General features: G+C 36.6%; 1 protein-coding gene across 1 annotated transcript in view; it reads right to left on the bottom strand.

Moving 5' to 3' along the window:
* The window catches only part of GMDS (GDP-mannose 4,6-dehydratase), a 405,498-nt gene that overhangs the window by 319,614 nt on the left and 64,316 nt on the right, over nt 1-21,568 (bottom strand). Inside the window, exon 4 of the mRNA XM_082752810.1 lies at nt 19,366-19,475. Within this exon, the coding sequence (XP_082608936.1) occupies nt 19,366-19,475 (110 nt within the window). The remainder of the gene's footprint in view (nt 1-19,365; nt 19,476-21,568) is intronic.

Raw genomic sequence — 21,568 nt, 5'->3', positions numbered from 1 at the left:
GGTGCATCTGTTTGCATCATAAATCTTCAAAACAAATCGGCTGTCTAAATAAATCACAATAGAATTATACAGGACTTCACACAATGAATTGCAAAGATTGTAACAAGTGAGCATCGCACCATTCCACATATCAGAACTTAAGGCTGCCTTCACTTCCCTACAGTCATTGGTGAGAGAAGAGTTAAAACCCTGGACTCCTACTTTTAGCCTAGTACTTTAACCGTTAGAATATGCGCCCTTCTAATCACCCTTTCACTCTTAAATTTTTTTCAAAAATGTTGATTATTTCACGGCTCCTATCTGCAGAACTCTAATGCAACTACAAGAAGTATTTAAGCTTAAGATTATCAAGTATTTTCAGGATATAGAAAGCAGGAAACAGCAACACATTATGTAATTCAACCATTTTATACTGCCATAATAAATATTTAGAAATTCCAAGACTCTAAAGAAGCCCTTCGTGCACAGTATCAGCATTCATCCCTTCAGGGTGTAACATGCAGACTGCTTCTCCATAGGGAGTTTTATCTTATTTCATTTTCGTACTGCATTCCACCTCTATGTCGCCAACCAAATTGTTTCCTGTTTTATTGTACAAAAGACCAAGAAAAAGTTTAGCAATCACTATCTACTTTTAATGCATACTGATGAAATTACATATGGTATCTAATATACTTACTGTTATTTAACTGTAAGAAACCAACAGGGTCACAGAAGGTCTAGAGAACTGCATTATTACACATGTCTAATACTTAAAAATACTTAAATGTGTATTGTAATTACTTCATTTCCATAGTAAAAAAAGAAAAAGTAATTTTTATTTCTTCTTTCAAGAATATTGCAACCTTGGGTACACTGTAACAATGAATAACTATTACGAACACTGGCACAATCCTGCTCTTCTGAAAAGCCTCAGTCTAACTGGCTATCATGATGAGCAAGTTGGGAAAACATACCTGTTCCAATTTTTTTTAAATAAAATTATCCAAATAATAATTTTGTGTTAAAATGTTGCTATCATCACTTATTTAAAATACTTCAAGTCTGAAATAAAAATATATCTACAAAAAACATCCTGAAATAAATTGTGACAAACTGAGTTACAGAACCATCCCACATCCTAACAGTTCACTAGACCAAAAGGAGAACTGGAAGCGAAACGTACTAGCTCCCAAAATCTGCAATATCAATGTTACACTAAGCTTTGTCGGTCGTTGTTTCTAACAGACGTAATTTGTGGGTTTGATAGGATTCATATATAGCCAAACATTATATAATTAAAACACAGGGACCAGCAGCTCCTTCTGAAGAGCACACTAGTTAGTACATTAGTCAAAGATACAATGGAAATAATATCCCTCAGTACAAACATCTAAAGCAATATCTGCATTAGAGATGTTTACAGCTGTAACCACTATCCTTGTGCCTATGCTTCTGATCCTGAAAGGAGTCACTATCATCTTGACTACCTGAATTAGCCATTACTATTGGTACACTGAACAAAACAGTGTGAACATTCACTTTTTGGTGCATTTAATGAAATTACTGCCTTGCTTTCTATCCAAGCAACGTATTTCAGTTCCCCTACAGAAACTGCCCCTGCAGGAAGAGGAGATGGGAGAAATCATGTTTTCTTCCTCCTATCAAAGGATCACGTTCTGGCTATGGTAAGAAACATTAAGTGAAGTGCTGATTTAACTGGATACATCAAGTGCTATATGCACCTGCAAAAGAAATGACAAAGTACCCTGTTGTCTTAGGCAAAAAGAAAGTCAACATAAAAGAACAACTAAAAAAAAAAATCCAATGTGTGTTTTTCAAACAACAACAACAAAAAAAATCAGCCACCTCCATTAGCTTAGCTTACAATCATGTCATGTCTGGAGCATGCTAATAATAGTGCCTGACAAAGTAAAAACAGTTATCACATCGTGAAGTCTGAATTATTCCCACAGAACACAACACTTAAAAACAAAACTAAAGAATTTATTTTTCCAAAGCAGTTTTATAAACATAACCTAGTCATTAGAATATGCAAGTATGAAGTGACCCAGGCAATACTACTACTAAATGACTACAACACATACATTCTGCTAGGGAAACGTAAGCAGTTCTGAGAATTGCTTATCTTTGAATTGCTATGTTACAGCTCTTTGCTTTGAAGTAGGAAGCCAGAAAATGAAAGCTGTTGCTTTCTTCACTTCATGTAGAACACCCATGGCCATGCACGTCAGTTGCCACAACAGCAGACCTTGCAGGAAAGGCAGTAACACTGAGGAGCTACAGTACTTGCTGCATGTAACTTGAAATTTATATTAGCAGCACACTTCCAATGGACAACCAACACATCCTCCTACTAGTCGATGTGGTTATGCGCTGCCATTTTTCACTGTGGAAATAAAGACAATTCTGACAGAAGCAGATGGATACTCTGCTTTTTTTTTTTGCTTTTTTTTTTTTTGCTTTTTTTTTTTTTTTTTTAAATGAGCTAGCTCAAGGAACAGCAGCATCTTAGGTACAGCAGTTAGAATAGGTTAGAACTGGTTTGCCGCCAGCTTTGTTTTCATCTTTATGTATAACATAAAATAAAAAAATAAAAAAATAAAAAATAATAATAATAATAATAAAAAAAAAAAAACAGAAAAATACCATTCCTAAAACACTCCATGGTAATACTTTTTTTAAAAAAAATTTGAAACCAAAATAGCAGTAGCATTAGGGCATAAAGGCTGTGTTACAAGTCCTAGATGGGACTGAAGCAATCTAGTCAGGTACCAACACCAGTTCCACAGCACACATTTCTGTATGCTGGAGATCTCTCTTTTCTGAGCAACACCTGAGAAACATAGAGTAAAATAATTCCATTGTCTTCTATAACAATGTTAGTATGGTTAAAAAAAGATTTCTCTGTGGCACCTATAGTATCCAAAGTATTTAATATACAGCAAACAAACAGCCTCTCTTCCCTGCTTTCCCTCCATGTAGGCACCTATGCAGGTAAAATTTTGACTTTCTTGATCAGGGGGCCACACTAGCCAACAGCTACCTTTCTTCAGGTTTGACAGGGGTGCACAATATCATTCATTTTCAAACAGTTTAATACAGAAATTTGGTTCGGAAAGTTGCCTGGAGAATCGTTTTCTTCCAGAAGGAAATACTACAGCTTAAGATCTGACTCCTGCTAAGACCTGCATTTGGAAATCATAACCCTCTGAACTGTGGGTACACAGCTGCTGTGGAGCTCATGTTGTGAAAGGTGAGGATCATGTCTCCAGCACCTGGGATAAAGCCCAGATATGCCATTAGTAAACAACACATTCTCAGAGTGGACTTCATACAAAAAGAGAGATCTCAGGGTGAATGTAGTCACAGCATAACTGCATTTATTGGTGAGAATGAGGCCAGCTTCAGCTTTTGCATACTACATGGATGTGTATTTATGATGAGTCACAAATTACTGTGCATCCATTAATTTTATTTTATTTTATTAATTTTAAAAGGTGAGGTTCAGACTCACTTTTAGTCCTAAAAAGAAATAATGGAACATTTTTCCAGGACAAGGTAACACAGTTTGAGGGCAGAGAGTATATAGAAAATCAGTTCCTCTGTCAAAGTGGAAACATGTGCACATAGTAGGCAGGAAAGGTGATGATGTTTCTTTTTCAAGTTTCATTGTGCTAGTATCATACTGTTTAACATGGAGACAAATAGGTAGCTCCCCCCATTTCCCCATATGTATCCTATATTCCCCTTCCCACCTAAGAAAGCCAGACCTGCAAAAAAGTACCCAGAAGTAAGAGTAGGTTGCTACAGATCACTGAGCTTTTGGTATCTGTGTATTTTGGATTTTTGCATCTTATTATTGTTGAAGATAGTTGTATGCACTGGACCCCCTGGGATAAGGTTTGGCCTATTTTTCAAGAGCTTGAAGATTAGGAGGTGGGAACAGATGGTTCTAGTCAAAGTCTTTTAAATCAGTTCCAAAGTGTAACATTTTCACATACTCTCCATGCTTACCACCCATCTAACAAAAAAGAAAAGAAAACTTAAATCAAAAAGTGACAGAAGAAGAGGAAAAAAAAAGATGAAAGACTAATTCATTCAGTCTGGCTTTTGTACTTTTAACTTGGTAAGTTTTAATAGTAATGCAACACCCAATCTACTACACTTGTACTATTATCATTACATTTAGCTCATGACACGACAAATACTTGGAATCTTTAGCATTATTAATGCATAAAAAATAGCTTTGATAGCATTCCAAGTAATTCATCTGTGCCGTACAATGCAACTAAACATTATAGCAATGCAGTTGAATGTGCATAGTGTAGTAACTAAATTTAATAAACAATTAGAGCACTCTTTTCTGCTCTGTCAGTAATTCCACGCATCTTTTATAAAAGTTTCCCACACACTGTTATAAAAAACAGGGAGAAGGAAAACAGAAATTGAGATAACATACATCTAATAGTTATAAAAAGAACAATGCATATAGTACACCCTCCAGATTTCACTGTCTGTCAGGAAAGCAATTTATCACTTTACAACACTATTTTAATCATAATTTCAATATGTTTCTATGGTAAGAGAAATACAGAGACTAGAACTCTACAGATCTTTCATTTTACATAAATCCTTTAAATTAGTCATTTACAAAATAACTATTTCCCTATTACCATCTCATTTTTAATCACAATTTCTTAAGCAAAATTTTTTAAAACAGGTTCTAAATGTTATATGACAATGTACAAGTATGTTATTACATGTACTAAAAAATATCTTACTAAAGAAACAAAGTACAGATAGGCCAGTACAGACTGTCAGAAAGATCTATGCTGTTTAGATTTGCATTTAGAGGTTGTACTTAAGTGCGCCTTTGCATTTACAGGCTATGCCTACAAATAAACGGTGCTTCATTTTAAACATACACCCACCCACATTGGTATCAAACATTTAACTACAATTTTATAGCATAAGGAAAAATTATATTAATTTAACAAGTATAGTTTGATTGGATACAAATCTAATTGTGTTGTACAAAATACCTTACATAGGCTGAACGCTAAGCAAAAAAACCACTAACTCATGTTCAAGGACATACAATAAAAATGCTGTACAAACAGCAGTCCAAGTAAAACCAAAAATCATGTTAGAAAGCTTAGTCTGAAGTAAGGTATCTAACAGTACACTAGTGGAAGTAGACCAAAAATATCGTTACTTATCAACTGCTTCATTTAAAGCCCTCTCTATTATCACATACTGCAGTCCAAGAGCCATAAGCCACACCAGAGCTCTCCCAGAGCTTAGAAGACACAAGAAGAAATATCTTCTGTGCTGACAGTCTTGCAGTATAGTCTACACAACAGGTAGAGATGAGCACACAAATGAACTGAATGGCACACCTAAGCAAATTTCTAGTGATAGCCAGGTTTCTACACATGCACATACACCTTGGGAAGTTCTTTTCAAACTCATAGATATAGTGAATGAAAGCCACTTGAAAACATTTGAAAAGTCTTTATTCGTAACATTTAATTATAATACGGAAACAGTTCTTCTTTAGGAATTTAATATTAAGCGTTCATCCTTCCACACCCTACAAAAGTGCCTGTCGACTTTAAAAACAAAAAACAAAAAACAAAAAAATAAAAATAAATTAAAACTTAAGCTACATCTAAATTAAGGTTCAATTACCTGTTTGTCTTAAAACGTAATTATGTTTTCAAGATATTGTTCTAGTGACGTTTAAGTCTTCAAATTATTTATACTCCATGGCATTAGAAAGCCACATGTTTTGCTTTATTAACAGTACACATTGTGAACATGTTAACATCTAACAGTAAATATGCATACATAACATGTCATTAAGAAAGATACCCCCCCCCCCCCCCCAAAAAAAAAGAAAAGAGTTAACATTTGCTTACAGAAGTCAACTTTAATCTATACGTGCTGACAGAAAGGATAATATATAGCAGACAATTTTTTTTTATTTTTTTTTCTTTTCCTTCGGGTCTCACCATATTAAACTTTCTTTGCTTCCCCTCCCACCTACTCTTTTGTTTTAAAGCAAAGCATTCTTGGATTAAAAAAAAATAATTCAACTTTAATATGGAACCTCAGAATCAATGGCAAAATCACCCTTTGAATGAGGACAGGTTTTCATGTTAGATAGTGTTACATGCATTTTCAACCATTAAATTGCAAAAGTATTACTGTTCTTAGATTACTAAATATACACTGACACTATCATAAGTTATTTATATTGATCAGTTGCATGTCATTATTGTGAAATTTTGTCTTCAACATGACTTGATGCTAATCATCAGATTTCCAATTATTTATTTTAAGTTGAAGCACTGAAAAGAAAGTTCAATTCATTTGCTTTGATTTTTTTTAGTATAAATAAAGAATACCCTACACTAATATTTATAGAGGAATTCTAGTTCAGCACCTTAACCACAAATATAAGGCAATGAATTCTAAGTAATAGAGTACTCATACAATTTAAACAAGGTTAACAGTATGCAATTCTCAAAAACTACCTGAAGTTTTGGTCTTCATCTGACTTGTATGGCATTGTTTTAAATCTTACTTAGCATCCAGTGTTTAGAGTCCAACTTCCTAATGCATATTTCTCATCACCAAGCTATTTAATAAAAATATTGCAGCAAATATAGTAACATTGTAGCATGTAAATACTTGCTATTTTCATACATTAAATAACAATACTGAAGCATCTAAATTTGACAAGAGAAAAATTCACACTACCTAGAAATACTAGCATCTGAACAAAACCAAAGTATTAGGCACAGAACAGAGCAGTAACAAAAAAAAACACAAGTTAGAAATACTCCCAAGCACTGTACACAGAGTCCCCTCCATTGACTTCAGTGGCCTTTGGATCATACCTCATGACAAATCAATTACCTCTATTCTCTTTCAAGTAGAATTACTGCCACCACCTTCAGAAAAAAATCTACTTTTCCAAAAGACCTGAAAGGTGATGGTTTTTTTTTGTTTTGTTTTGTTTTTTTGTTTGTTTTTTTTTTTTTTGTTACAGAATTGCATAGTACATTTGGAAAGAATTCTCGTTTATCAGCTATTTACATACCATATTGTTTCAATTAAGTTGGACTTTTTGAAATCAGCAGGAAGAATTATATACCATTTTATTTCAGATAAAACTGACAAGAACTGCTACTATAATTGAAGTTTATACATTGAAGAGATTACAGTGTAGAAGAGATCAGTATCATAAATAATTAGCATCTTATATTATCCTCTACTCAATGCAATTCTTAGTCTATTTTTGGTGGAATTGGTATTTTAGATAACATGGTTTTAGTAAACAATCTTTTACTAGCTCCATACACTCAGTGTGCTGAATGTATACAGTGTTTTCAGGAACTTTTTTTTTTCTTCAAGCTTTGCAATTAAATTTTACTACCCAGCTAACTAAATACATAGGTCGCATATATATGCCTTGTAATTAAAATACATCATTTCTAGAGGATGTTCTTTGCCACAATGCAGTTTTAGAGACAAGTCAAAGGAAGAAAGTATTACACCAGCATAAAATTAGAAATGCTCCACAGAACTCACTTATTACATAAACACAGAAAAAGCTTTTAAAAATCTAGAATATTAAGCATATTAAAATCTTTAAAGCAATGCTTCAAACTTATAGCATCCTTTAATTTGTTTTTATATTCCTGTTTGATGCTGTGTTCTTTGTTCTGATGCTATGCCAGTGAAATTGCATCACCACGAAGCAACATTATGCAAGAATGTCTGGCTAAAATTAAAATGCTATTTCTTTGCATCACAGTTATAGCAAAAATGCAGTTTAGGCATTCACAATGCAATTATTCAAGTCAATATATTCAGTAAATGCTTAATGAAAAAATAAAGTAATGGAAAGCTAGTATGGATAGCTGTATAGCAAGAAAAGCCACCAGACTGCTCCTCCTTTTGCTAATTACACTCTGGAGTCAGTCTGTTGCCAAAGATGCTCGATACAGCTATACATCAAAAAATGTCAAAGAAAAAACTAAAAGAAGTTGAAGAGTTCTTAACACAATGAGTTTAAAGAGGTATTTTGCGTGATAGCTTATTGTTCAGAAAAACACCTAACTCCTCTGGCAAAACAAGCTGCACATTAGGGCACAAACATTGATCAAGATTTTCCCCAGATCCAAGTGTTCCTAATACATAGTTCTTCATTTCTGAGGAGAACCAATCCATTTCCTGAATGATGTTTTTCCGTCTGCTAAAGCGTAACACAGCAGCATCAGAATAAAATATAACTGTAGCAACACTAAACAATCTGATTCCTGATTTGGACAGACTATGAATAAATACCAAGTGGACACTGTTTACAAAGTAAACACACATGAAGTAAACAGTTATCAAATTTATGGAAGAGAAACAGTTAAAAAGCAAGGACCTTGAGGGAATCTGTATAGAATTTTGCTAAAAACAGGAGGATGTAAATGATCCTAAACATCCCAAAATGACAATTTACTTTTTGCCTTTGTTTTAAAACATCACTATGTTGAACAACGATGTCTGTTCTTAACATTCCCAAAATTTACTGAAACTCGTGAAGCAACAAGAAGTTTCATTTCAGTTAAAGAATATAAATTGTTTCATCTTCAATTTCCAAAATGTTACAGGAAAAATAGAAACTTGTGTCCACAGACTGCAGTAACAGTGAAATTAATCCCTCCTAATGTAAATGCACGCTGTCATTACTGACCACACAGAATTTCTTAATCATAGGTTCTGTGATTTTAAGTGTGTACATCTCACTGCAACAATTCTTTAACAAAATCACTGTGTGCTTTACGTTCTCTGTGCTGCTTTATGCTGTAAAAAAGCCAAACCATTTCTACAACAAAATAGTTTATTTCGTTGTGCATGCCCATAAAACACACCAAGTAGCTTTAAGATGCACATTGCATTTCTTCCACTGATGAGGGAAGCTGAGAGGATGAACATACGTTTTTAAAACTGCATAAACCACAAAGCCAAGCTTACACAGAACAAAGAACAAATCTAGCATTACTCAGCAAGAAGAACAGAAACATGCACGCACACATACACCCCAGCAGTACTAATGATCCTAAAGGGAAAAAATACTGCTTTGTTATGCAAATACATCATTTCAGAAATTGAGAAAATTAAATGATGTCATTCAAGCTAACATCCCTACCTCAATGGAAAGGAGGCAAGAGACACCAACCCCCCCCCCCCCCCCAAGCACTCATTTCAATGGTGTTTTGCTTAAATAGGATCCTGCAGCACTTAGCCCCAAGAAGAACTGGGGAACAAACTTCGGAACTGCTTATTTTAAAAATATAACATCTGTTTTTCCAACCTAGTTTATCTGAATAACCAACGCAATACATGTACTATCATGTATTCACAGGTATTTCACAGAATTTCATTTACAATGCAACTTAGTTAATGGTTTCTAAATATATAAGAACAAGTATATTTTTAATTCCAATAATTTAATGTACAACAATTGAAGTGTGCTACGAGGCACAATAAGGATTTTAAAATGTGATATAACAAATTAATTTGATACTTAACAAGAGTAAATGCATTAAGGTAGCTTCATGTTATTACTCATCTAAATAAAATCACATGTATTCTGTAACAGCAGTGCTTAACGTTCAAATAACAGGCATAGCATATAATTGCACATAATCAACAGTTTCTTAGAATTGTCAAAGCACTTCAATTTTAAAGAAAAAAAACAAAAGAAAAAGCCCAAAACACATGCAGACTTACTCTACAGCTGCATGAACAACAATTTAATCATCATGAATAAACTCCAGAAATCAAAGCTATTCTATGTATAATAAAACTATGGAGAATGAACGATACCAAAAGTCACCTACACTTCCGTAAACCTGCATTACCCTCTGATCTCAGTATGCTGTAGCAGCTAGCTTTAGCTGATACACTTCAAAGTGAATTAAATGCTTTTCTTCCAACTTCTTAGAAATAAATTATGCTATAGGTTGTTTTTTCATATTAGCCTGCTGAAGGAGGTGAACGGATCGCTAAAACACCAAGTATGAGAAAAAAGAAACATTAGTTATCAATAGAAACCTGCCAGGTATCACCAAGCTGTTGTTATAACAGCTTTTCAGTCAATTTGGTTACAAAAGCATCTGCTTATAGAAAGTAAAACTTTAATGAGGTACATCAGAAAAATAAACACTGAAGCTATGCTTACACAGGATGGTAGCACTCACACAGCCATATCAGAAATAAAGTGCTTTATGACTAAGACAGCACCCTATCTTGGCTTTTCCAGCCTTGACATAATCTCTAGACTACTCCAGTCACACTATAATATTCATTTTTAAGGCTTCTATTCTTCTACAAGATCTTAAAATCCCAGGTCTTGAACAATCACTGACATCAAAGTCTAAGCCTTCAATATAGACAATTCTACCTCTATCTTGAGAAAGCCCTACTACAAAATTTTAGAAGCAGACAAGCATACAAAAGCCTCTTTAATACCTAGATGACCGTGTTTTGCAGCCATTTATTTCGTACATAATAAATATTAAGTCAAGCATTGTACAGCTATTATTAATCAAACACTTCTAGAGACAGATCTGCACCTTGGCTCATTTTAACAGCAAATCTAATTTGGGGGATCAGGGCATAACAGACTGCAGCTCTTTCAAAAAAAAAAAAAAAAAAAAAAGCTGACATTTGAGCAAACGTTACCAAAGAATGCTCGCCTGACTGAGGACTGACATTTCCTTTCTCTAACTTGCTTAACTAAAAAATAGGCATTCTGGCCAATTCCTACAGTACCCCAAGGCAGCTGTATATTACTTTCAGTTGCAACTTGTGAATACTTTCTTTTTCTTTCTGTCTCTTTATTTTGACATGCATATTATGTTAGCTGATTTCAATCATGTTGCATGAGTGGATGACATACCTTAAAAGATTAAGTTTTGCCACCTGGGACTATTCCAGAAATTCAGTACTTTATAGCATCTCATACCCTTCTTCATCCTCTTTGCGCTCGCATTATCAATAGTAGCTTTCTTTCCTATTTTATGCCTAACTACAAGTTGTTCAAGGCTGCAGTTGATACAAGTCAGCTTGAAGTGTCATTCCTCTTTCATTCCCATTACACGATGTGGCTGCCCTATTGTATACAACACTCTGCTGCCATCTATTTGACAGAAAAAATACAACTGCATGAATGCCACAAGTGTTTGCCTTCCCTTTCCACCAGCTTTCTCTTCCCCTACAGCAGCTGTTGGAGGAAAAACTATCAAGGACCTTTTCATCACTTCTCCCTGCTCATCCCCAGATTCAGAAATCAGTTCAGCAATTATTTTCGCACTTAGAAAGTGCTACAATTCAAGGAGAGGTGCACAAATTATATGAACATATATTTATTAACCATTCAGTTTAACATCATTTATGTCCTTAAACATGATTCCAATTCTGAAATTTGTTTTGAAGCTTTTTTTTTTTTTTTTTTTTTTTTTAAGTTTACTTATGTAGCAGCAGAGCTAATTGAGGGCTTGATTTCAACAACAGCTACCTAGACCTAATCAGGGCCACAGCACCGAATGAACATGGATTCCACTGCAGCCCCCTGCTACTACACCAGATTCAAAATTCAGAAGTCAGTCAGGAAGTCAAATTACGGAGCCTTAAAGCAGAAACCACACACAAAGCAGGAGATGAAGGAGCTGGTACTTTATCCGTCATCAGGGTCACAAAGATAAACACCACTTCATTCATCACAGGGTTCAGCCTGCTTTGTATGCAACTGCACAACACAGGAACAGCAGTTAAAAAATGTCCCTTACTTGCATTTGCAAGAGACACGCACTGAAGCCACAAAGAAACCTGAAAGAAATCTATAATCTTCAGTTACAGAACCATGACATTGTGCTATTTAATTTCCAAGCCATGTGGAAAAGTCCTCAGTCTGGTCTTTTTGACATCTGATTAAAATCTGAAATACTTTTTAGTTTTTTCAAAAAAACATGATTATTTACATGTATCATGTAAAAAAAAAAAAAAAAAAAAAAAAAGAGAAAGCAACTTATTAGTAAAAATGTGCTTTGCATTTACCCTGGAAGTGATCCGTAAGAAAAAACAAAGGCAAAGATCAAAAAAGCAAAACCCTAACAAGTTATCATAGAAACCACCAAAAAAGCATACAAATTCATGCTGTTTTCTAGAGAAAGGGGGGGGGGGGGGGGTAATATTCCCTGGGAGCATGAGCAGGGAGAAGATTTTTGTTGAGGGAAGGGGCAGGTAAGGAGAAAGCAAGAGAGGTAGAACAGGAGGGCACAGAGACAATACTAACACACAGCAGTCATGAGATATTCTGTGGTGTTAAAACATGCCCATAAACCTAATGCCCTAATTTTCTCATTGGTATTGACATAAAGAGTACTTGGTTTGGGGAGCTATTTGTTAACGCTTATATTTGCTAATAACTCTAATACATACTAGTAACACCAGGCGTGTTATTCCATTGTTCTTTTCATGTATTCGCAGCCATAATGCCTGTATTTAGCTATTAAAGTTAATCTGCTTAATAAAATTAATAGTCGCGCTAAGCTACTAAACATTTTGGTTTAGATCTATTTAGTCTGACCATACAGGCCACAATTACAAAGACCGTGTGAAGTGCCATAAATATTTAGTGGGTCAAATGAAGAACCATACAAAATGGCAATTGTTACTTATTACTGGAATTGCCTTTCTTTCTATGCTAAACACAAAATCTGTTTGAACAGGTAATGTAAGTATTACATTAAAAAAAAAAATCACACAATAATTCAAGTGTAAAACTAGCTAAAATTTGATTGCTTAAAAGGAGTCAGATTGCTTAAGGAGTTTGCAAGCTACACACAGAACACTGCATGCAAGCGTTAGTAAGCAGCACTCAGGAGGCTTATTCTGCCCTCTGGTGCACTACAACTTCATCCCACAAGGACACAGCATCCCGGACAGAGCTCAGGAAAACACCCGAGTAATTCCAGCAGCCTCAAGTTAAAGTGGTTATAGGGTGTGCTGAGCTACATTAAGATTGCTCAGCACTTGACAGGATCATATCCTTGGTATCTACCAGCATCAGCAAACGCCATAAAGCATTCTGGGGGACAGAAAGTAGCCCAGCCAATTCTTATTCCTCTGTATTTACAGCAGAGATACTAATTGCCCTGGCTAATAACCAAGACACCATCACTTGAGGCAGTGTAAAAGCACGGAATTTGCTCTTTTGCGTAACAATTTTCATGCAAGGCTGTGTTTGTGAGGCTGGTGTGATAAGCTGCCACGACCAACGAACAGGTGACAGGAGATGGACATGTACCCAAGCATGCCACAGAGCATGGTGCTAGAGGGCTGCACGGGGCAATCCTAAGCAGAAGTACCCGGGGGCCAAGGGTTCTCTATTTATAGCCTTGTCATACCACAAATCAGGTCGGGGAACTAACTTCTTGGCTAATAACATGAACGGCCATACATGCTAAATTAGGAGCAATTTGATATCATCTTGAGACAATAAAATATTCTATAAAGCATAACTATAAAATTCTTCAACTCCATAAAATTAAGGTACATTAGGCCTACTTTTGCCTATGAATAAGTATTACATCTCTACAAAAGAGTGCTGCTAATATTCTTTTCAATTAGGTAGACTGGATCTTGTTACACAGAACAGGCAAACTACTTGTTTTATAAAATGCAAAAATTCCATTTGTTTTCCAAGCAGCTGTGAGCTTCTGTGACATTTATAACAAAACCTACGCAATAAAACTACAGCAGAACATGGTATACTGAACAGTAAGAACCATGAGGTACAGTATACAAAACATTCATTATGCAAAATGTAATGCACAATTTAAGCCTTGTTACTAACGCAGGATTTTAGAAAAATTGCCATCAGTTCCTTGAGTTACCTGGCCTGCAATTTCACACAGGTGAGACTGCAAACTAAAAAGCAACTTTTGCCACAAGTCAGCACTGCAGAACTAGAACTATTTGCCTCAATATACAGTTGGAATATGAGCACACAAGTGGCATTAATATTACTGATTGGTATTGATTGGTAATAAAAATCCACCCTACAAACTAGCAAGGAACATTTCTGTTTAACAGACTACAATACTAAAACAGCATTTCTCCAGAAAAAAAAAAAAAAAAAAAAAAAAAAAAAAAGTATTTTCAGAACTAATCTACCAAATAGGCAATGCCTAACTTAAAGTTACTTTAGTGCAATGTTACTGAAATGGTTAAAGCTAAGCCAAACCAAGTTTAAGGATTTTCAAAATAAGGGTCCTAGCAAAGAGCTGTTCTATACAGAATGCAAGTTCTCCCAACCTGGCTACAGATCCTGAAAGCATCACAGAATGGAATCAGGAGACTTTGGTTCTCAGTTCTGCCTTACTTCTGGGCTATGTTATTTAAAGTTGTGCCTTGACCTTCCTCATAGCTAAGTACTCACCAGACACACTGTGGAAGCAGCATCTTCATGAGACTGCCTCAGAGTAACACCATCCTCTCCTACATTGATTTTTCTCAAATTATTTTCAACCATTTAATTAAATGAATATAAAGTGGTTGAGGAAACCAAACCGTCCCCCTAGTATCTATGATAAAACCTGCGGGAGAGAGACAACAATATTTCTAAGTATTTGATACAAGTGTACCCTGAACAGAAGGATGCTAGCTTCGAGGCTGTGTCCCAAACACAGCCTTCCTCACCATAAAGTAACACAGCACCACATGCTCCCAGCAGTGTTCAAAAGCACTGTTACAACTGCAGGAAAATGGAACCTGTAAGAGTGTGGTGGGAAGTAAGGAGGAAGCCCTGTCTTCCATAAGGTTCCTCAAGCCAGGAGCAGTCCAGGTACACAAGCAGGCTTTACAACATGTAGTAGGAAGGCCTTCTTCAGCTAACTAGAAGAAACTTTACATTCATAGGCTTTGGTCCTCATGGAGGACTTTCACCATCCTTGTATCTGCTGTAGGAATAACGCAGCAGGGCACAAGCAATCCAAGAGGTTTCCTGAGTGCATTAATAAGTTCCTGACATACATGACTGAATAACCAACAAGGGGAAATGCTATAAAGACCTGATTCTTACAGACATGGAAGAACTAGCTAGGGCATCCTGGCATCCTTGGCTGCAGTGTCTGAGACTGTGGAGTTCATTGATCCTGACAGGAGGGTGCAAGACACAAAGCAGGATGACAATCCTCGACTTCAGAAGAGCAAATTTTGGACTGTTCAGGGATCTGCTTGGTACGATACCATTGGATACAGCCCTCAAAAGAAGAGGGATCTAGGGGAGCTCAGTGATTTTCTAAGATCTCCTCTTCCATGCTCAGGAACAGTCCATCCCAACTCCCATTCCATCCAACCCCACTACTGTGAGCTGAAAATTAATTCCTGCACATCTCCTAGCACCCATATGTTTACAATGAATTAAAACTAATTAAAACTGAGCAGAATGTAGACTAAAGATGAAGAAAGTAAACTTGTACACATCTTGCCAGGTAAAGAATAGAGCATTAACTGACTTTTTAAACATAGTTAGGTGCAAGTAAGATACTGCCCTTCAATGCTGCATGTGCAAGGAACACCTACCACAGAAAAGCCAACTTGTTTTCATCTCATAAAACACATTTGCTATGAAATTTCTACCAACAAACCCCAACAGTAAGTAGGCAAAATCCAGGTTGCTAACTCAAAGCAGTTTAAAAAAGTAAATGGAACAGTTGTGGCTATCTGCACTACAGACCCATGGGACTAGACTATTTAATACATAGCTACTGGGATAACAACAGCACCAAAACTGGAGTCGTTTCTTCATTCCTATATGTAACTGCTCAGTGCAGTTTAAAGTGCTGAAAGCAAAAGTCCACCAGTACAACACAACTCAAAGCACAAATCTTACAGCATAGTCAGCAGTGGCAGAATCCTTGTCCTTTAGAGAAAAACAGTTTCAAGTTTACATCTGTGTGCATCTACTGAAGCACTATGAAGAAAGGACTTTTTAGCCAACCTAGCATTTGGATAATTGAACTTGAAGGCATTTAACAGATGGATACAAGCAGAGTTTTGGTAACTATTTAGATTCAGCCATCTGCATGCTACCTATGCACAATAATCTGTTATTATTTAGAGTCAATACACTGTGAACAATTATTCCAACAAAACTTCAATGAAAGCAAATCATGATTAGCACAGTGGATTCCCAAAGCACCAAAAGCGAGAGCAGCAAGACATACAAAGACTGGATGGAGAACATGAGGCTAAGTTGCCTATTTAGTAGCTACGAAGTGAATGTGCTACTGTTTTCTGAACACCCAGTGCGGAAGTTACAGTACGGATAGCTAATCCCCATTCCTCATCAAAACAGACAGGAATGCACACTGGATAATTTGTTCCTACTGATGATATCATTCTGTTAAGTTTAGTGTTTTTAATCATGAGTAAGTTTCAGCCTTCTCTCACTTTCTCCCATGCACAAGATCAGATCAGCCTCTCAGTGACCTACTTTATGAGTCATAATCCTCACTATTTATGATTCAGAAAAACGTCTTCTCTGACAGTATTTCCCAGACTACCGTGGGTTCATTCCAAGAACCAATTTCATCTTCATTGGTTTCCTACAGGAAACCAGACCAACTTCCTATTATTTTGTTTTCCTTCATTTCAGCATGGGCTCACATAAAACTAACTGGAAGTGAGAGCACTAGAAAAAAAAAAAACTTTATTCTACATAAACACAAGCCAACATAAACACAACCAAAAAAATACTGAAGACGTCACTGGTTGAAAGTGACCTGAATGTGAAGCAAACTATGATTAGAAGACTTTTTCTTCCTTCCCCAAACACCATGCATGCAGGTAGAAGGGGTAAATTTACATAAGCAAAGTTTAAGGGCAAGAAATGTTCAGTTTGGAGTGAAGACATTCACTTCTAACAGGTTTTCAAGTTCTCACCCCTCTCCTCTTCTAACACTGGGAATTGTTTTAAAACTGTGAAGACTGTTGGACAGCTTTTAGGTACTATCAGTACCATAGTGCAGTCCCCCAGTCAGCTCTGTCAGGCTTGGAGTACCTAGGTTCTTCCCCTAACTACAAAAGCAGAAGCATTACTGGAGATGTTAGGAAGCACGATAAGCACCCCCTAAAGAAGCCCCTGCCTAGACTTCACCTATGTGCAGCAGGGCTTCTTAACATTGTTTAAATATTGGTCTGCTGCATTCAAGCTAGCTTCTGAAAAAGCTGTTTTGATTTCCCTTCACTGTGCTCCGAGGCACTCTGGATCTCTAAAAACCAAGACTCAGCGCCAGATCCACACGGGCTCAGAAAGTTCATCCAGTGAAATACTTGAGGAATCAACTTTCCCAGAGCCCATGGCAGCGTTATGCAAGAACCTACTGCTGCATAACCACCACCACCCCTTTGCTACCTCCCAGTGCTGTGATTTGAGCTGCTGGCAGATGCAGCAAGCATATGGATATAGTTTTGGTCTAGAACATCAGAACCATGTTAACAACCCCTAGGGGCAGAAGCCAATTCCACAGAGATTGTTAACCAACGCGCTGGTTTAAGAAGCAAAGTGCTGGAACACCCAACCATAGGCTGCAAATAACTTGCAAGGTTTGCTGGTTCAGGTTTCATTCTGCAAAGCAGCAGATAAACTGTCTTCTGGACCAGAGCTGCCCTTGGAGTCATGTAGCCTTGTTCCTACAATGCTGTACCCAAGCTAATAAACCTAACCAGACCCATGTGTAGCACAGAGCAAACTGGATAATTCAATCATGCAAGCAATTTGAAAGCAAGATTATTCCTATTTCATCTCTATATTCTGCCGTGTGCCTTGTCAATAACTGGAGTCTTTCAGCATGATTTCCTCATGGGTTTCCAGGCTTGCAGATTGATAAGAGCAACACATTGCTTTTTGTAGGAAGGCTGACTTACAAAACCGAAGCCAAACTCATATTCGTAAAGCTAAATGCTCCTTCAGTTTTCCCCTCAAGAGAGGCTAGGGAATTTTACTGCTTAAGAATACATTCTGTTGTGGTTTAACCCAACAGGCAGCTAAGCACCACACAGCCATTCACTCACTTCCCCCAGGTGGGATGGGTGAGAGAATCTGCAAAAAGGTAAAACTTGTCAGTTGAGATAAAGACAGTTTAATAGGACAGAAAAGGATGGGAAATTAATAATAATAATAGAATACACAAAGCAAGAGATGCACAATGCACTTGCCCATCACCTGTTGACCAATGCCCAGCCAGTCCTGAAGCAGCAGCAGCCCCCTGCCCATCCAGCTCCCCCCAGTTTTATTGCTCATCACGACACCACACAGTGCAAGGCATCCCCTTGGCCAGTTTCAGTCAGCTGAACTGGTTCCCTTCTCCCACAGCTTCTTGTGTAGCCCCAGCCTCCTCCTGGCAGGGCAGCGTGAGAAGCTGGAAAGTACTTTACTCAGTGTAAGTACTACTCAGAAACAACTAAAACATTGGTTGTTATCAGTATTATTCTCATCCCAAATCCAAAACACAGCACCATACCAGCTACTAGGAAGAAAATTAATTCTATCCCAGCTGAAACCAGGACGCTTTCTTATTGCACACATTTAGGAAGGATGTAAGCATAACAATTTGCTACTTGGCCATCAGTTTTAGTTTGTAATCACAACATGGAGTCTGAATGAGGTTTTGCAAGTTTACCCATTAGTGAAATGAGTTGAAAACAAAGTAATATAGCCTAACACATGCAAAATGTAAATGGAAGTTTTTTGCTCTACTGTTTATACTCCATTGTGATACAGCAGTATTTGCCCTGGTCACGTACTTTTTGTTTCAGTTTACATAACTTGACTTTCCAACCAGAAGTAGTAATAATGCCGTAAGTGGTAGCAAAGCTGTTTTCTCTTTTTATAGATCAGTCTTTCAAAAAATGCCATGTGCATGATAATTGGTATACGTGAAGCATTTTTGCAAGTGACAGATATATGCATCAATTTTAATGCAAATAGAACAATGTGGTTCTAACCATAGTCTGACCTAGCTATATATTGTACAACTTTTCCACTAGGGTTGATCTGTGGCATGCTGTGCAGCAGAAGTTGTTTCAAATAGTAGAAAAATCAGACTTCTAAACTCACGCAATAATTCAGCACCACAGAAAACACAACTATCTTGATTTAAGGCAATATTTAAAATGTAAAAGTGTTGTTAAAATTGTTACAAATGCTGCAGGCCAAAACAATCAAAGCAGTATACCACCAGTGGCAGTAATGAACATTCTTGATTTTCAGTGCTAGACATTACTTACCTTAACATGGCTCTGAGCTCCAAGGTTGTATATCTCAGTGGGTTTGACTTCATTAATGATCTTCACCAGGCAGGTGCTGTCCGTGAGGTCACCATAGTGCAGTTTCATGTCTTCAGAGTTTAAGAACACACCATTAATACACTTTAATGCCAAAACAATACAGCATTCTTGGTCCAGACCCTATTCCAAGTTTAAAGTCCAAATAAACACTTATCGGTAAAAGTTAAGAGAGCATTGGATAAGTAAAATTTTGCTTTTCTTCTTCTTTAGGCACAGTACTGATATCCCTGCAGGAGTAATAAATATCATTTTAGATTATCTTTTGAATAATATGATTTACCTAGCAACATTTACATCATCTCTTCAATAGCTTACACTTCATTAACCCAAGTTAAATAAATTTGATCAATGTCATACTGAATTTCAACCACACACAAAAAAAAAAGAGCATTCTAGTTTGGGGCTTCCAATCCTTCTTTTGCAGACATTTTTACGAACTTAAGCATACATGACAGCTTTCTCCTCCGTTCCAAAGTGATACCCATGTTTAAGCCCCTCACTGAAAATAATTTCATAACACAGCTACCAAAAAAAGGTACAAAAATGCCTAGGCTTCCTGTAAGGTGAACATTTAGGTAACATTAATGTACAATTACGGTGACATTAATGTACAATTCAGTGCACAACTGATTTTGTATTTTACAGATCTCGATACACAGTGGAAAGTTATTTCACAAGAAACTGTAATATCAATAAAACATTCTTCATAGCATTACACACAAGTCTCAGATGTGGTTAGTCAGACAGCCATTGTTTAGATCTTTCCTGATTGAGTTTCTAATTTGTGTGTGAAAAAGTGCATAAGAACATGAGTACACTCCCTGTAAAAATTAATACAGCGCGTTGCAATGGCTTATTAACTTGTCCTTGGTTTCATACTAACCTGTCAAGACCTCATCCAAAAGTGAAAATCACTCTGATAAAAATAGATCTTACTTTCCTCTTTAAAAACAAGCAAACAAATTATATCACCACACTGCTACTCATATATTTATTCAAAAAAATAAAAATGTTGCAACTATAGATGAATTAGCCTTTACACTTAGATGTCATATTTACATTTATTTTCATTTGATAATGTTTTTGACTGTATTCAATTTATGTTTACATTTCCTTTTTATCTTGGAGATAAGGCCATCATATTTCAGTACAATTCAGCTATCTTCTCACTTGACGATGATCACTTTTTTGGGGGCAGTATCATCCATAGATGTAACCATCTTTCAACCCCCAAACTAAAACACCAGGTTTGTTATAAGAGACTACCATTTTTAAAACACTGTTCAGGTATGCCAGTTGCATTTTTAAGCTGGCGCTTTTTCTTTTAAATAGTTTAAGAAGGCAAGTAACAGGTCACAGTTCTCAGGTGTTCGGTTTTGTACATTCCTCCTGTTTCAACAGGTGATTAAGGCTCCTCAAGTTGATAAAGTCAGAGTCCAACAGGCCACAATATATTCCTGAAATCTGCTTGTATGTCTGCATTGCTTGAAAAAAGTATAGTTCTGAAAAAGACTTCAGACCCAGTTGAAACTGTGGCTAACAAGTAAGACACATTATCATTCTCTTAAAAAATAACTGACTACATTTGAGGGATGGCAAGAAGCTCTCTGTATACACATCCATTAACCACAATGTGGACTACCTTCATTACTGCCACTAATGCTACGTGAAAGAACCCCACCATATTTCCACTTGCAGGGAATTCAACTCTTCTGCTTCCAAAACGAAATTCAAGTTCTGCCCATGGACTGCAGCATGCACAACATCCCAAACAGTTGTAAAACAAAAACATTTGGATATTGGTGTTAATCTGTAATCCTCAAAACTGTTGGTGTTCAGATCACCATAATGACTGCTGCATTTTTTTTTTTTTCTTGCAACACTAGAGACCACTAGCAAGCATTACTTAAGCGTTTTCTGATGGCAGTTACAACTTTTTTCAAGACAACTCCATGGGCTGGTGGGAGCAGTGAAGAATTTAAATGCACCAGAAAAGAAAGGTTCCCCTAAGCAACAGGGGCAGTCCTGTTTTCCTCTTCTTATTTCATCTGGGAGTTAAATGCAATCTCCCTGAGCGCTGGACCAGCCTTCAGGAGAGAAGGCTTTGGAGAAAGATGCCATTACAAGAAGAGGCTCCAGATCT

Source organism: Aythya marila, assembly GCF_965140915.1.
Source record: "Aythya marila genome assembly, chromosome: 2".
Lineage (NCBI taxonomy): Eukaryota > Metazoa > Chordata > Aves > Anseriformes > Anatidae > Aythya > Aythya marila.
The sequence above is the reverse complement of the archived record's forward strand: the minus strand, read 5'-3'. Positions and strand labels throughout refer to the sequence as shown.